Raw genomic sequence first — 18194 nt, forward strand, 5'->3', positions numbered from 1 at the left:
CCACAGGGCGTAGCAGTAGAGTTGCTACCTTGCAGCACTAGAGGCCCAGGTTTAATCCAGCTACGGATGCTGTCTGCATGGAGTTTGTGCATTATCCTTGTGTCCACGTGGATTTTCTCTGGGTAAATTGTCCCAAGTGTGCAAGATAATGCTAGTGTATGGAGTGATTGCTGGTCGGTGCAGAATAAAGGGTCTGTTTCCACGCTGTATATCTAAAATGGTCTAATATTACACTTTGTTATTAAAATTACATGTACAACAATGTACATCACCCAGACAATAGTACCGTTGCTCTAATTGTTGAACTTGTGACCAAGGAAAATAATTTGTTTTAGCACCCAATTACCCATGTGGGCTGGGTTAAATGCATTCAACTCATCTTAAAGAATCTGAAAATTTTGCAGCCTGCTATAACTTTGAAGTACCCCAAATGATTTCCGTAGGTCCAATCCAATACAAAATGATAAGGATGTAAAAAATAATTTTAAGGTTTATGTAAAAAAGATGGAAAGTTTTATTGTTAATCTGAAGCTGGTATATTACAACAGTTCACTTTAAAATACAAAACCCTGGCCCTTTTTAGGAATATTAAAAATAAAGGTTTTGGGGCACTTGTGGTAGTTCTTGGAATTTAAATTACTTGGTCTATCTTATTTATTTGGATATGGAGTGCCACGGGAGAATACTGAATGTGTTCCTTGGTCCTTTTCATTTTGCATGCAATTTTCCAAAGATGCTCATCAGTTGCAGAAACGTGGCAATATCATCAGACTTTATTTCTTCCCTTGTGTTTAATGAAAATCATCTGAATTAATCTGCTACATCCTTGCATTGTGATTTTACTGGACTCTTGCTAACCTATGAGTTCACTAGGAAACTAATTGAAAACAGACTCTTTTTAAATGTCTGCAATGTGAAATAAATAGCAAAGGTCAGTTATTTCTTTTGCTTGTTTTCAAGATCATAATTTTGCTACAAATGATTCTTGTTACATCTAGCAAGTCATTTGTACCAGAGGCAAAGTAATCTTGTGTAAACTATGAAGTCTTTTGTGCGGTTCAGTTGATTTACATCTTTCTTGCCTGCAAGCTAGTTAAATTTGCAGGCAGTACTAAAATATGAGTGGAGCCGCCAACTGTTATCAGGGGAATTCAATCAGTTAAGTAATTAGGCAAAGATTGAAATGTAATGCTAACAATGCACATTGTGTGTATTGTAAATTTAGCTCAGATGCAATACATTGAGTGTATTTTAAAAAATGGCAGCAAATAAAAAATAATAACGCCTACTACCTTGACAAATGTTTCGCTTCCATGCGCCAAGTCTGTGTCAAAATTTCTTTGATAACCCTCCTGTGTTTTGTGACAATAGTTTGCATTTAAATGCAGCCTGAAGAAGGGTCTCGACCCGAAACGTCACCCATTCCTTCTCTCCTGAGATGCTGCCTGACCTGCTGAGTTACTCCAGCATTTTGTGAATAAATACCTTCGATTTGTACCAGCATCTGCAGTTATTTTCTTACATCTAGTTGCTGAAGTTCTTTTGAACATCTTGTTTTATTAAAGATGTTGTAAGTGCTGCTTTTTGAGATGAATGCACAAATCTACTTAATTGGAAGTTATGTTACCAGGATCACCAGGATTTATTTTTAAAAAGTACTGGAAAGTAAACTTAAAAGGGGACTTGAGTGGTTTTTTTTAAGGGTAGTAAAAGGTTTGAAATTGGGGAATGGTATCCACCCAAATGGATTTGAATGAAAGAGTAGCCTTTTTTGTGACATGATAGACGATTTTGAGGTAAAGTAAAAAAATATCGAATGCAATTACTCATTTAAAAGCATGCGCTTGAGTTAAAATACAAGACAAAAACTTTGCACAATTAGAAACCAGTAAAGAAAGCTGAGTGTGTACTGATTTTGTTTCATGTTTCTGTGGCACAGGTAAGACTGCGATGTCAGAAAGGAATTCCACCTTCACTACGTGGACGAGCTTGGCAGTATTTGTCAGGGAGCAAAGTAAAAATGGAACATAACCCAGGGAAGTTTGATGTGAGTATCAAGAGAACATGCTTTATTGGTCATTGGTATTAATAGCCATTATATTATTTAGAATGGTTTGACTTCATATCAATGTCTGTTTCAAGGCACCAGATAACATACAACAAAACCATCACTTGTAAAAGCTTGCTCTCTATTTCCTATAACCTTCTATGGTATTCTGTTCCTTCGGTGCAGCTCGACTAAAATATTTTGAGTTGTTGTGTTGTATTTAATGCGGTTGGAAAACTTTAACCATTTTGCTGCTGTATCAAACTAATGAACATATGAAGTCCGGTGATATAAAGGTGGTTGTTTTTTTAGGAGATGGACCAGTCACCCGGAGATCCAACATGGCTTGATGTAATAGAGAGGGACCTACATCGCCAGTTTCCTTTTCATGAGATGTTTATTGCCCGAGGAGGCCATGGGTATGTGCAATAATTTTTGCATTCGATCCTTTTTTAAAAAAAATTTAGCACAATGTTCAAGATTATTTTTACCTGTTGAGCACTTTTTTAAATTTGTGCTAAAATTATCTGAAATTAACCTTGAATCCATCCTGAAATGGTGCATTTCGTGTAACAACTCTAAGAGATGGGGCAGTACAGTTTGAACTTGCAACAGAATTTTTAAAAATCCCACAGTGAAGAACAAGAGTGTGCTTTTTAAGGATTTGAGATGCACTGTCCTTTCCCAAAAAAATATACTTCCATGGTGCCATTTATGATGGACCTTTCAGAGACCTGGGGCATCGTATTAATTTACCTTAATCACGTGTTTTAAGTTTCAGTATCTCAGTTAGTTCTTTGCATTATTAATATAATTGATCAGCATTGAAAATTGCTAAATAAAACTATTCATAACTTGTAAATTCTTAAGTGTTCTTGAGAACATAAGTTCTCTTAAGCTCTCCATTTTTGATTTACAAAAGTAAGGCTTAAAACGTGAGCTAAATGTGAGAATCTATATGTAGAATGTGTCCATAAATTAAATGAGCTCCCAGTTAAACTCAGCAATAGCAATACCATGTACGTTCAATTATTAACGATATTCATGTGTTCAAAATGCAAATTGAATTTGTGGATGTTCATAGTAAGGTGAAAGAAAGAGTAAAACACGATGTCAAGCTTGAAACGCCATACAAAATGGCAAAAAAAAAAGGACAGTGGTGGAGTAACTCAGTGGGTCAGGCAGCATCTCTGGAGAGCACAGATAAGTGATGTTTTGGGCCAGGACCCTTCTTCAGACCCAACCAAATATGTCGCCTATCCATGTTCTCCAGAAATGCTGCTTGACCTGTCGAGCTATTCCAGCACTGGTGTCTTTTTTTTGTAAACCAGCATCTGCAGTTCCTTGCGTATACAATAATGGCAAAGAAGTTGTGCTCATTTTTCTTTTTACTCAAGATCCAGTAGAGTTTTATTTTTGTCTTCTGTTTTTATTAAAGGCAACAAGATCTATATAGAATTCTAAAAGCGTACACTATTTACAGACCGGAGGAGGGGTACTGTCAGGCACAGGCTCCAATAGCTGCCGTTCTTCTAATGCACATGCCTGCTGAGGTAATTGATCTTCCTGTTTTTCTCATTGTTCAAATTGAACGTGGAATGTCTATTTGGAGAAAATTATGTCTTGAGTGTTTAAAAATGTACGCAAAATGGGGAAGCTCCGCAAGCTTGTTTTCACTCAATGGAGGTCAACACTTCCTCACAGGAAGGCAAAATCAGAAGTGGAGTTGATCTCTCCCTTACACCAGAGTTTTGGTGTCTGCTTGCAGAGAAATACCAACTCTGAGTGCATGACCTAACTGGAAATGGTGCCATGGAAAGAGAAGTGAACATTTAATACACTGAGAGGTGTGTTTATGGTGCCAGTTCCCTTTCTTTTTTGTAGATGGTTTGAAACTTGTCTGATGTTTCAAAGCTGGTAGCTGGCTTGTACAATATGCAGAAGCATTGTTTCTCTCGTATAAAGATGCACATGGGATTCAACTTTAATGAATGTATGGAACGTTAATGACCTGGAAGGAACATTTCGGGTGTTCATTGCTATCTATCGCAAATTTGTTCACATTTCAAGTTAACAAATCATAATATAACTTTGATGAATAAATTGATGAATTGAGGAAGTGAATTAGTTCAGAACCATCTAATAAAACTATTCAGCAGCCACCAATCAGTTACTGTATAAAACTTATCTCAGACCTATGCAAAGCGCCACATCAATTTTTCCGAACCATTATTCATCTACAACTTTAATTTTTTGCTTTGGTTTCTAATATTTCAGCCTTCCCACAATGGCTCTTGTATAGCAATTTGAAACATGCCTTTAATTTTTTTGTAACTAATTCATTAAGGTATTTATTTTTGGTAGTCTTGCTCTCTTAATCTCTCTGCTTGCAAAAAAATTGAGATCTGCAGTTGAGCTGTCTGCTTTGTATTTTCATTTCCTTGTCCCCAAAATGACAGTGCATCAACATGATTCCTTCATTGCAATAGTCAAACTTTACTTTCTCTTGTAAACGGGTTTCTAAGAAACATGATCATTCAACATGAACAGTTAAATAAACCCCTGGCTTAACTGGAATGTGGGGTCAGTTCTGGACACCATACCTTGGGAAAAATATAGTGACTAGAATTAGTATAATCTTTATTTGCTATAATGATATCGCTAAGTTAATACAAGCAGAAATTATATATGTGGAGGGGTAAAAGAGGTGATTAATCAAAGTTTGGAAAATAATGGCAAAGAAGTACGGTACGGTAGCACAGCGGTAGAGTTGCTGCTTTACAGCGAATGCAGCGCCGGAGACTCAGGTTCGATCCTGACTACGGGTGCTGCACTGTAAGGAGTTTGTACGTTCTCCCCGTGACCTGCGTGGGTTTACTCCGAGATCTTCAGTTTCCTCCCACACTCCAAAGACGTACAGGTATGTAGGTTAATTGGCTGGGTAAATGTAAAAATTGTCCCTAGTGGGTGTAGGATAATGTTAATGTACGGGGATCACTGGGCGGCACGGACTTGGAGGGCCGAAAAGGCCTGTTTCCGGCTGTATGTATATGATATGATATGATATGAAGTTGTGCTCATTTTTGGAAAGGAAATTATTTCTGCTGATACGAAAATCTAGAATTAGGAAATCAATTATTTACAAATGAGACCCAGGCCAGGTAAGATTAAGAAACAAATCTAAAAGAAGATTTGGATCTCTCTTCCGCAAATAAAACTGATGTTGGATCGCTTGTTAACTTCTAACTAAAGTTAGATCGTTGTTAAGGAGGTATTACATGAAATTATGTAAAAGTTGCATTGTGAAGTTGGGTGACAGATCAGTCATGATTTTATTGCATGGTGGAATAGGCTGGAGGGGCTAATTGTTAATGTGTTTCTGAAAAGTGAGTTAGGAATGGGGTTTTTTTCCCTCTCAACTATTAGCATATTTAACCTGACGTAGAGACTTGTCATTTTGGCTCTTCTTTCAACAGTCCAAGTCCTCATTTCTCCAGTTTGTCTGTATCTTGAGGCTCACTGATACGAGTCAACTACTGCACTACTCTAAATATGATAAATTTGACTATATAATAATTATACCAACATAGGCCAGTATTTCCTAATCTTGCACTTATTTCAGTACTGCTGCTGTTCTCTGCATTAACATATCTGATTTATCTTTTCGCTCTGCCATGCAGCAAGCTTTTTGGTGCCTCGTTCAGATCTGTGAGAAATACCTTCCGGGATATTACAGTGCTGGATTGGTGAGTTTTTTTTAAACTTCCAGATGGCAGTATAGAATTTTAGAAACAGTAGAAGGAGATTACCTTATTAGTAGGCACACACGGAGGAGTGAAGGACAGAAGACAAATCGTGAGGATTTGTTTTGTAGCCATGCACAATAACAAGATGTGCTATTTCAATGTAACTGAATACATGTATCATAAAGAAATATAATCAAAATATGGACCCTTTGCATACCCTATTTGATGCATTGGTTTATTATTGTCACATCTACTGTGATACAATAAAACTTTTTGCATGTTATCCAGGCAGATTATACCATACACGAGTACAACAAGCATTGCACGAGAAAATGGAAACAGAATGCAGAATATCGTGGTAAAGCCACAGAGTGCAGATTTTAAAAAGTGCAAGGGCTTCAACGAGGTGGATAGGGAGATTGGAAATTCAACGTTGTCAAATGAGAGGTCCATTCAAGAGTCTGTTAACAGTGGGGAAGAAGTTGTAGTGCATCGATGGTAGCTTCTTGGCGCTAATTTTATTAAAATCAGTAAAAGGTTGCTTTGTAAATGAAGTACTGCAGTTCAATCTTGGGATTGGGTTTGTGTATCTGCTCTCCATTGCCCGTCTCCATTTGAACATCAGTGGATCAGGGTATGGATTTTCTCCAGACATTAACCCCTGGTAGTCGGTGACCGTAGCGATGCACTTCACAGTGAGGGGAGTTTTAGCAAAGTGGCCCTTTGGTGTAGATCAGATTGCTTTAATTTGACTAATCAGAAATTTGCACGTCATAGAAATATGACAATCTGTACATCTTTTATTAAGAAAAAGTGAAGCTTTTATTCATGTGACTTGAGGTGTATTTGAGAATTGTACTCCCTTTTTTTAAAAGAAAGCTGCAAACTGACAGATCTAAAAATGGATTTAAAAACCTTGTGTGATGCTGCAGGTAAAAAGTTAAGTTTGTGTAATATTGATTTCACATTGACAGCCTGTACTTTTAATTTATATTTTTAAGAATATTGCTGAAATATCTTTTGTCTATTGTAAGTTTAGCAGAGTGTTTATTTTCTGCTTATTTTATCTTCCCAATCCCCCAGACAGACCTAAGGGTGGAATTCAATCCTTAAACCTTCATTTGTGCAAGCACTTAGCTGTTGCACATTTCTTGACCTTTAAGTTTTTACTGTTCAGTTTAGATTTTGCTTCCCAGGACTAGTTGCTAGATACAGTTGCCTTTATCTATTAATTTGGCAGCAACACAGTTCTGCTGTTTTCCATCATGAAGGACCTTAGCTTTGCTCTCAGACAGTGCCATTCCAGCCCCTGTTGCTAAAACTTTTCTTTCAGCTAGAATGTATTATGTTGAATACAGTAGTGGCATTGTGTAGAAATCCTCTGTGTGAAACTAATACCTTGCCTGGATTGCCATAAAACCCCAATAAATGAGATGAAATGTCTGAGTGTCAAGAGGTTGTCTTAGTGCCTCAAATACTTGCAAATTCCACTGATATTAACATCATTTTATTCTTGAAGGATCTAGTTGCTACTCACATAAAAGTGCCACTTTGTTCATTTGGCTGTTTGTTGGATTTTGGCTCTCAAATGTACTTCATCACAGTTCTACTTCTGCAACACTGCAGAAGGACAACTCACATTTAAGTGCTGCATTCCATTTTCTGCATACTTGTCCTAAAGACGTTGCCTCTGTGCAGTGCAATTCCACACTTGCTGGAAGTCCTTTGCTATGTCACACAAGCAGCTTTACTAATGCATGAACTTGGCAGTAAATGTAATTGGGTGACTTGACTCCAAGGTGCTAAATGAGCCTGATGTTATTCACGATGTAGTTTCTAGCTGAAATTCTCTTTTCTTTTACTTTCTGGCTCTGGTTGTAAGGCTGGGGCTGCCTTAGAACGAGTTGAGAATTGAGTTAAAGAATGCATTGCCAGTTACTCACCAATTTTGGCTTTCAAGTAAACCTATTATATGATTAACCATTGAGATATTTGATGTCTAGCTCGGGATACACTTGTTCCATATTCATAATTGCTCCATTAACAACATGCAAATTGAGTTGAGTGTGCAGTTTGTACAGTATTCTAAGGATTAGTTATATAAGTGGTTCAAATTAGGGAATAAAAGGCACAGTGCTGGGGTAACTCAACGGGTCAGGCAGTATCCCTGGAGAACATAGATGGGTGACATTTCTGGGTCGGGACCCTTCTTGACACTGATCAAATTAAGGCAATGGATGAAAGGTTTTAGTGCAAATGCTATAGAGAAATGGGCTACTTCATGCATTTTGTGATGTGTTTTCAGGAAGCAGTTCAGTTGGATGGGGAGATCTTCTTTGCCTTGTTGCGCAAGGTTTCAACAGCGGCGTATAAGCACCTTAACAAGTACAAGATTGACCCCATCCTCTACATGACCGAGTGGTTCATGTGTGCTTTTTCAAGAACTTTACCATGGGTGTCGGTGCTAAGAATTTGGGACATGTTCCTTTGTGAAGGTAGGTAATTAATACAATTTTGCATTATTTGGTATATATTAATGCCTCTAACACATTTGACACTTAATTCTTGATGCAATGTAAGATGGCTGGGGCTCAGTAATTCTTGAGTGCATTTAAACGTTTGGCTGCTAACTTGATTTGTCCTCTCCTCTCCCTTATTTAGTTTTTTTTGTTCGGCTCCATTACAATTGCACTACTTGGTTTCAGAATTCATCAAAGGATTTAATACTTTCCCCATAACAATGTGTATGTAAATGTATTGTCCACTTTTTGTGGCTGCTACTACCAACCATGACCTGCACAAATGAGATGAATGTGTGTATCTTAGCAGAATTTGTAGAAAATGTTAGGTCTTAAATAAAATTTGTTTTGAATCGACACTAAAAATGATTGTGTTCTCGCCCTTCTTTTGAGGAAAGGAAAGTATAATTATTGCATTACTGGTATTTTGGGGCTGGGCCCAGGATGATTCTTGGGGTTTGCTTTACTCTGAAATTGATACGCTAAAATTGACCAAGAACTGCGGGTGATAATGCTAAGTGCAGCACTTGTCTCGTTGAAAGACCTATAAGGATAAAATTAGATTTCCTTTTAAATAGGAATAATAGTGCTTTCCAAGAGGATATTTCTCAAAACATTTAGTGATTAATTTTGATTAGTTTTGATGGTTGTTGATAACTTAGAGCAGAGTTTATTTAATGAATATCTTTTAATTGTTGAAATCACTGAAATCCTTTCCTTCTCTAATAAGATATGAATTTGATTATTTTCCTGAAATCATGATTGTTTGCTTTGTAAGCATTTAGCAAGAACAGATTACTTTTCTACACTTCTGCAAATGCTTTTTGCAGACTATTTTGAAGTCTCGTTCAAAATAATGAATACAAAGACACGTCCCTTAATCATTTGATGGAAAGAGCACAATCTTTGTTCCTTTAGTTTAGTTTATTGTCTCATGTACCGAGGTACAGTGAAAAGCTTTTTGTTGTGTGCTATGCCAGTCAGCTAAAAGACTTTACATGATTACAAACAAGCTATCCATAGTTTACAGATACGGGATAAAGGGTGTAATGTTTAAAGTTTAATAATGTTACTTTACCTTATTTTCTATATACTCTTAAAATCTGCTTGAGGTTAGTCAGTGCAGTAACTTTGCAAAAAATGAAATCACTGGGCAGAAGTTCCAGGTTTGAGAACAATTCTGTTCCTTGCATCGTTTGTTAGACGCCTAATATAATGCAGATTGTTAGCTCAATACAGCCTAATGTTCCGGATGCTATGAATTCTGTCAATTGCCACTTTCTTTTGTCTTTGTTCTATCCAGGTGTAAAAGTGATATTTCGTGTTGGCCTCATTCTGCTGAAGTACACTCTTGGCTCATCAGACAAACTGAAGAAATGTCAGGGCCAATATGAGACGATGGAAAAACTTCGCGGCATTGATCCCAGATATATGCAAGAAGCTTTTCTTGTTCGAGAGGTAAGAAACTGATCATTACTTTTTTATATCTAAATGTTACATGATGGAATAACTCGTACATTGTAATATCGATTGCAATCCACGCTGAAACAGTCTTGATGCAAGTGTGTTGAAAATTTATGACATCTCATCAGATATTTTTGGTGGGGTGGGGGAAGAGAGATAGCTAAGCTACTGAAATTTAAGGCACCACCTATTGATTAGTATGGGGAAGATATTGGTCCAATATTTTATATCAGGGACTTGCTCTTAGATAGTACGAGAGCAAGTGGACCCGTTGGCCCCAAACCTCTCCTGCATTGGTGCAGCATCCTCCCCTACCCCCCGCCTTGCCTCCCCTGCCTCCCTCCCTCCCTAGGAGATAGATTTAAACTTTAAAATGTGAATAACTTAAAAAATATAACACCCATTTCAATGAAACTTCCATTAGCACCAAAGGCATGACGGTGAGTAAGGTGGGCCTACAATTGTTGTGCTATAGTGTACAGTTTTGGCTGTAGTTCAGGAACAAACAAACAAGTTTTAGTATATAGATGCTTAATATCACAAAACAGAAGTTCATTTTAATACAGAAAAAGTTGGATTTAGGCAGCATCACTGGAGAGAGAAACTATCAACATTTCAGATCAAGAACCTGTCATTGGGAACTGTTAACATCCTGAATGTTTCCAGCACCTGCCGTTTTGTTGCATTCTGAGACGGTACAATACAGGAGGAAGTAATGTGACCACCATTAAAGGAAGTATTGGGAATAATGTCTGTAGACTTGTCAAAGGAGGAGAATTAAGGAGCATCTTAAAAGGAAGGTGCATGTTGAAAGTTGGTACAGGATGAGCTTGAGTTTTCAGAGGGGACGAGGTGGGAGGCATTCCCAGGAGAGGCTGGAAATGGTCTTGTCTGGAGGCAATGGGAACAAGGATGAGTTCAGCAACCGTTGTACTGAAGGCCATTGAAGATCATTGTTAGGGAGCTGGAAGGAGGATGTAGAAACAAAGAACTGAAGATGTTGGTTTATACCAAAGATAGACACAAGGTGCTGGAGTGACAGTGGGTCATCTCTGGAGAGAAAGGATAGGTAACGTTTCTGGTCGAGACCTTTCTTCAGATTGTCTATCTTTGGAAGGAGGATGTCCTGTGGAGAGAAGATATGACGTTGGGCTTTCCATTTAAAGATAAGTCAGACACTCGAGGTTGTACATCGTCTTGCTCTGATTTGGACAACAACAAGAGGGATGGAGGGGTAGGTGCTGACATTGTCAGGAAGACCAAAATTATTGTGTTGAAAGAAATTTATGCAAGAACAATGCAAGCAGCACATGAGGCCACAGAGTGCAGGGAAAGATTATACAAATGTACATTAGGAACAGGACAAGGAGTTGCCTGCTGTGGCATTTAATATATCAGCCCTGTGGACCACCACTTACTACACCTTGCCAGTGGGCGGCAAGGTGGCGCAGGGATGGAGTTGCTGCCTTACAGCACCAGAGACTACGGGTCCTGACTACGGGTGCTGTCTGAATGGAGTTTGTACGTTCTCCCTGTGACCGTCTGGGATTTTTCCCAGGTGCTCGGGTTTCTTCCCACACTCCAAAGAGAGTGTTTCTGTAAAGTTGTCCCTCATGTCTAGGATCGAACTAGTGTATGGGGTGATCACTAGTGGGTCAAAGGGCATGTTTCTGTGCTATATCTCTAAAGTCTAAAGCCAGAAAATTATCGTGTATGCCTGATTTTTCTTGCTGGCTGGCATGTTAGTCCCTCTTCCACTACCCTATGGGCCTTAAAAATTAAAGCCACTGGCTTGCTGTGGGTTCACCTAACCCCTCCCCTCAATTCCTCTATTCACCACATTTCCACTGAACTGGCAAAGATCTGAGGGATCCCAGTAGATCTAGGCTTCACCTTGGACTGGAAGTCCGGACATGGAGGGTAGTAAGGGAGTTGGGGGGCTATGGCGCGAAGGCAGGAGAATGGGGTTGAGAGAGAAAGATCAACCATGATTGAATTGCAGAATAGACTTCATGGGCCGAATGGCCTAATTCTCTTTTTGAACTTATGAAGCTCTGGCATTCCAGTAAAGGAAGTTTGGATTTGCTTCTAGACCTTGGCAACTTTTTCTGGTAAAATTTGCCATGCTGATGCAAGCTAATTGTGCCAAATTGTTTTGAGGGTCAATAATAATGGACTTTTTGCAATAGATTTAATGTAGCACTTGTATATTTCCTTGGTTTGTAAATTTCCCTTGTATAATCAGAAAAGGAAATTACTTTTATTAATTTTATCTTGTATAGGAAGTCCTTTAAATGTTACTGTCTTTCAGAAAGCTGTTGATTGTTGCTGATGTAGCCTATTTCTGTGCAGAGGGTTTTGTTTTGATTTAAAACAACTTAACCGTAGAGTAACATTTCATTTGTCACAGATCTATTTGGGGTTCACAACAGAATCAGCAATTACTCACAGGTTAATTCTTTATATTATATCCAAATTTAAGTTAATCTAAATTGTGCTAGTGCTGGGATAACTTTCATAGGAATTTGTTTCTGTAGATATGCCTAAATAATTTACAATTTAGTGTTTATTGTTCTGTATATCTCCATTTATATTTTAAAAATGAGATTACAAGGTAATGTTTACAAGGCAACAACTTGTGCAAGATTCCTGGATTTGATCCCGAGCTCAGGTGCTGCCTGTGTGGAGTTTGCATGGTCTCCCTATGACTGCGTGGGTTTACTCTGGGTGCTTATCCCAAAGACGTGTGGGTTTGTAGGTTAATTGGCTTCTGTAAATTGCCCCTAAATGTAGGAATGGTGTGAACGGATGATCGATAGTCAGTGTGGGTGGGCCGATGGGCCTGTTTTCATGCTGTATCTCTAACTAAACCATATGTAGTGTTAGATTGATGTATTATGTGTTAAAAATTACTGTTTAATCAGTCCATTTTAAAGATAAACTGCTAGATTCTAGGTTTACAAGAAAACGCTCAAAAGTTAGGATGAGGAATTGGTTTGTTTTATGAAAGAGGTCACAATCACTTGAAATAAAATGAATGTTTGTTTCTAGTTGGCAAATTTGTATTTGGTACCATTTTGCTATGTGTTTCTATTGGCCAGCTAAACAGAACAATTTCTACCTATGCTGTTGTAGCCAGAAAACTGTACATTGGCATTTCTTTCTAATTCTGTCCTAAGTCCCAAGGGATCTTTGAGACTCGCTTCTATTTCTGCACTGCCCTCTGTCCTTTCATCATTGTTTGTCTTTGTCTTTGTTAATAAGACTTGATTCCAATTCTGATTTTGCATCGCATTGATCATATCCACATCACCTCTTATCACAAAGCTTGTCTGACATATAAGTATTGAGCACAAATTTTCTCCAAATAACTATTAAGGCTATTGTATTCAGTCACCACCAGATTTTTTTTTTCCCAGCTACCTAGCTCCATTCTTGTCCCTGGCCGCTGTCTGAGGATGCTTTTTAAATAGGTCCCTCACTTTGGGTAAACATACAGCCATTTTGTTCTATTTGCAACCTTGGTGTCGTTTTTGCCCTGTTCTCTGGTGCTGTACTTCTTTATCAAAACTATAAATCCCCACCTCTGCCAAGTTGTCTGCCTTTGCCCCTGTTGTGTTAGTCAAGTATTTCATTATTTTATCCCACCTTTCACCTTTGTAAACTTGGGTTATCAAAATCCCAATATCTTAATTTAAACAAAATCTTACTCGCCTGAGTTCCTCTGTTCTCTGTGTGTCGGGATCTTCAGTTCAACACCTTTCTTTTGGTTGGATTACCTTCCTCTTTTCAAGGTATTCCTTGAGCCTTCTCTTCACTTATCACAAATTCTCTCAAAATGACCCAGTATCAAATTTTTATAAAGTTTCTGTGATGTGCATTCAAAAATTGTACTTAAATATTAAAAAGACAAGTTCTGGTGATGTTTATTTCTACTGTTACTTTAGAACAACTATTGCCAAAGCTTTTATATTCTGTTCTTAAAAGGTTGGTGATTCCTGTGTGCACTTAGACTCATTGCTTGTCTGAACTGTCAGACTTAAAGTCTGAAGAAGGGTCTCGACCCGAAATGTCACCCATTCCTTCTCTCCAGAGATGCTGCCTGTCCCGCTAAGTTTCTACAGCATTTTGTGTCTAGACTTATGGACTCATTGCTTGAGAGTAATATAAAGTGTCTTTGGCTGGTAAAGTTGCTGCCTCACAGTACCAGAGACCAGGGTTCAATCCTAAGCTTGGGTGCTGTCTGTGCGGAGTTTGCACGTTCTCTCTGTGGATGCCTTGGGTTTCTTCCAGGTGCTCGGGTTTGCCCCCACATACCAAAGACGTGTGGGTTTGCAGGTTAATTGGCCTTTGTAAATTGCCCCTTGTGTGTAGGGAGTGGATGAGAAAGTGGAATTGCAGAAAACCCCCCCCCACAAAGTATTGGAGTAACTCAGCGGGTCAGGCAGCATCTCTGGAGAACAAGGATAGGTGATGTTTCGGGTCGACCCTTCTTCAGACTCGCGTCACGCAACGTGATTGATGCTTGGCATGGACTTGGAGGACTGAAGGGCCTATTTCCATGCTGTGCCTTTAAACTAAACTCAATCAGTCCATAGGCTAGAGTGGAGTTCTGTATATTTTTGAACATGACCTGCTGAAAAAAATGCTTTTTAAATAGGTCCCTCACTTTGGGTAAACATACAGCCATTTTGTTCTGCAAACATTTTTCTTTCGTTTGTCAACTTTGTTCAGGAATGAATGGTGAGCATGTCGAACAAGTTGATGTGCAACATTCCAAAAAGCAATATCTAATTACAAAATGCACTAACTGCAGGCACACCTAGTAATGACGTGATAGAAACTAGGGTGGGAAGCCAGGGCAATCTCAAATGGAAATACTAGTTTCATCTTTGTCTGGAGTGACTGTATCAAGCCACATCCTCATATTTAAAATGAGGAGTGGGGTTCAGTCAATGATGAATTTGCATGACTCCACAAAAAAGATTAAAATCAAGGTTAAAACTTTGCCGAACTTATGAGACAAAACTGCTGAGCTCAGAAGAAAACCCTCAGCACCTGTGCTATTAGTAAATATTTTCATCGGAGCTGCAAAATTAATTAATGGAGAAATAGACAATAGACAATAGGTGCAGGAGGAGGCCATTCGGCCCTTCGAGCCAGCACCGCCATTCAATGTGATCATGGCTGATCATTCTCAATCAGTACCCCGTTCCTGCCTTCTCCCCATACCCCCTGACTCCGCTATCCTTAAGAGCTCTATCCAGCTCTCTCTTGAATGCATTCAGAGAATTGGCCTCCACTGCCTTCTGAGGCAGAGAATTCTACAGATTCACAACTCTCTGATTGAAAAAGTTTTTCTGTGGCCCCTTGTTCTGGACTCCCCCAACATTGGGAACATGTTTCCTGCCTCCAACGTGTCCAACCCCTTAATAATCTTATACGTTTCGATAAGATCTCCTCTAATCCTTCTAAATTCCAGTGTATACAAGCCTAGTCGCTCCAGTCTTTCAACATGACAGTTCCGCCATTCCGGGAATTAACCTAGTAAACCTATGCTGCACGCCCTCAATAGCAAGAATATCCTTCCTCAAATTTGGAGACCAAAACTGCACACAGTACTCCATGTGCGGTCTCACTAGGGCCCTGTACAACTGCAGAAGGACCTCTTTGCTCCTATACTCAACTCCTCTTGTTATGAAGGCCAACATTCCATTGGCTTTCTTCACTGCCTGCTGTACCTGTATGCTTTCTTTCAGTGACTGATGCACTCGGACACCCAGATCTCGTTGTACGTCCCCTGTTCCTAACTTGACACCATTCAGATAATACTCTGCCTTCCTATTCTTACCACCAAACTGGATAACCTCACACTTATCCACATTAAACTGCATCTGCCATGCATCCGCCCACTCACACAACCTGTCCAAGTCACCCTGCAACCTCATAGCATCTTCCTCACAGTTCACACTACCACCCAGCTTTGTATCATCTGCAAATTTGCTAATGGTACTTTTAATCCCTTCATCCAAGTCATTAATGTATATTGTAAATAGCTGTGGTCCCAGCACCGAGCCTTGCGGTACCCCACTAGTTACTGCCTGCCATTCTGAAAGGGACCCATTTATCCCCACTTTCTTTGCTTTCTGTCTGTCAACCAATTTTCTATCCATGTCAGTACCCTACCTCCAATACCATGTGCTCTAATTTTGCCCACTAATCTCCTATGTGGAACCTTGTCAAAGGCTTTCTGAAAGTCAAGGTGCACCACATCCACCGGCTCTCCCCTGTCAATTTTCCTGGTTACATCCTCAAAGAATTCCAGAAGATTAGTCGAGCATGATTTCCCCTTCCTAAATCCATGCTGACTTTTAGGTATTTAGAGGTATAAATGTTTTAGTTTTACAGCATAGAAACTGGCCCTTTGGCCCACCGAGTCTACGTCGACCAATGATCCCCGTACACTAGTTCTATCCTACACACTAGGGGTAATTTACAAAAAGTCAACAAATCTACAAGCCCACATGTCTTTGGAACGTGGAGGGAACCGGAGCACCCGGACAAAACCCATGTGGTCACAGGGAGAACGTGCAAACTCCGTACAGATAGCACCCGTAGTCAGGGTTAAACCCAGGTCTCTGGCGCTGTAAGGCAGCAACTCCACCGCTGCGCCACTGTGCCACCAAAGGAGCACCAAGAGGTGTCAGTAAATGTTTCACACAGGGTGGTAGGCATATGGAATGTGCTGCCTGTGGACTTAATTGAGGCAGGTACTATAAAAACATTTAGAACACATGGATAGGTATATGAACAGGAAAGATTTAGAGGTATATATATGGGCCAAATATGGGATAGTGGGAATAGCTTAGATGGGGTACCTTGGTTGGCATGGGCGAGTAGGCACGTCTTCTTAAAAGTCAAAGCACAAAAGTGAGGAAACTGGTTAATTTTAAATTTAAAACAAACTGATGGCCAAGTAAGAGGGGCAAAGTTCAAAGGAGATGTGGAACGCGGTGCCAGGGTTGATGGGGGAAGCAGCTACGATAAAGGCATTGAAGCTTTTCGATAGGCCCATGATATGGAGGAATGTGGATCACGTGCAGGCAGGTGAGATTAGTTTAATTTTGCATCATGTTTGGCACAGATATTCTGGGCTGAAGGTACTGTTCTTGTCCTGCACTTTTTTCTATGTTCTAAGTACAGGAGATTTATCAATTCCAAACAAATATATCCGTCATTCTTTCCATACATAAACCTCATCCTCCCTCATAGCCACATAACCTTTACATTATCAGATCAATATAAAGTTATTGATCAGATTGCTGTAGAAATCCACCTAATGTCCTTCAGGGAAGAAATCTTCCAGTCCTTAGTGAGCCTTAATATATGACTCCAAATCCATCAGTCTGGTTGACTCTAAATTGCTGTTTAATATATCCTAACTAGGTCAAGCGAGGAGATAAATGTTGGCATTGTCACTAAACTCCACATCCAATGATTGAAAGTGAACTTGTATGAGTGCATGGTTGGTAACTAATTTGTGTTGCTCATTTCACTAGTGAGTGTACATAATTCTAATTGTCTTAAAACTCTTCCATCAAACAGTTGTTCCAGTGTGCTGTAGAACGGGTTCTAAGGAAGTTTGCACTCCCCCACATTTCCCATTTTTGTGCTTTCACAGCTGTTCTCAGTGTACGTATCGACACATTTCCTGCCAGTTCTAGGCAGATGATCGTGATGGTTCACCAGAGTTGAGGTTTAGGCATTTTGGTTGAATGCCAGGCCTTTCATGCAATTGGGAAGGACTTTGCCTCCAATAATCTATCCAAATGCTGCAGTGTACTCTGTTATCTTTAGGATTTATGAAAGGTAAATCATGTCTGACGAATCTTATAGAATTTTTCGAGGATGTAACTAGTAGAGTGGATAAGGGAGAACCAGTGGATGTGTTATATCTGGACTTCCAGAAGGCTTTCGACAAGGTCCCACATAAGAGATTAGTATGCAAACTTAAAGCACACGGTATTGTGGGTTCAGTATTGATGTGGATAGAGAACTGGCTGGCAGACAGGAAGCAAAGAGTAGGAATAAACGGGTCCTTTTCAGAATGGTAGGCAGTGACTAGTGGGGTACCGCAAGGCTCAGTGCTGGGACCCCAGCTATTTACAATATATATTAATGATTTGGACGAGGGAATTGAATGCAACATCTCCAAGTTTGCGGATGACACGAAGCTGGGGGGGCAGTGTTAGCTGTGAGGAGGATGCTAGGAGGCTACAACGTGACTTGGATAGGTTAAGTGAGTGGGCAAATGCATGGCAGATGCAGTATAATGTGGATAAATGTGAGGTTATCCACTTTGGTGGCAAGAACAGGAAAGCAGACTATTATCTGATTGGTGGCCGATTAGAAGGGGAG

At 39.5% G+C, this 18194-nt stretch overlaps 1 protein-coding gene across 1 annotated transcript in view; it reads left to right on the forward strand.

The window, feature by feature from the left end:
- The window catches only part of LOC144605913 (TBC1 domain family member 10A-like), a 75510-nt gene that overhangs the window by 48302 nt on the left and 9014 nt on the right, over positions 1-18194 (forward strand). The window contains exons 3-8 of the mRNA XM_078421575.1: positions 1940-2047; positions 2360-2466; positions 3486-3600; positions 5728-5793; positions 8099-8288; positions 9616-9770. Of these exons, the coding sequence (XP_078277701.1) occupies positions 1940-2047; positions 2360-2466; positions 3486-3600; positions 5728-5793; positions 8099-8288; positions 9616-9770 (741 nt within the window). The remainder of the gene's footprint in view (positions 1-1939; positions 2048-2359; positions 2467-3485; positions 3601-5727; positions 5794-8098; positions 8289-9615; positions 9771-18194) is intronic.

This window comes from Rhinoraja longicauda, chromosome 25 (genome assembly GCF_053455715.1).
Source record: "Rhinoraja longicauda isolate Sanriku21f chromosome 25, sRhiLon1.1, whole genome shotgun sequence".
NCBI classification, from domain to species: Eukaryota; Metazoa; Chordata; class Chondrichthyes; order Rajiformes; family Arhynchobatidae; genus Rhinoraja; species Rhinoraja longicauda.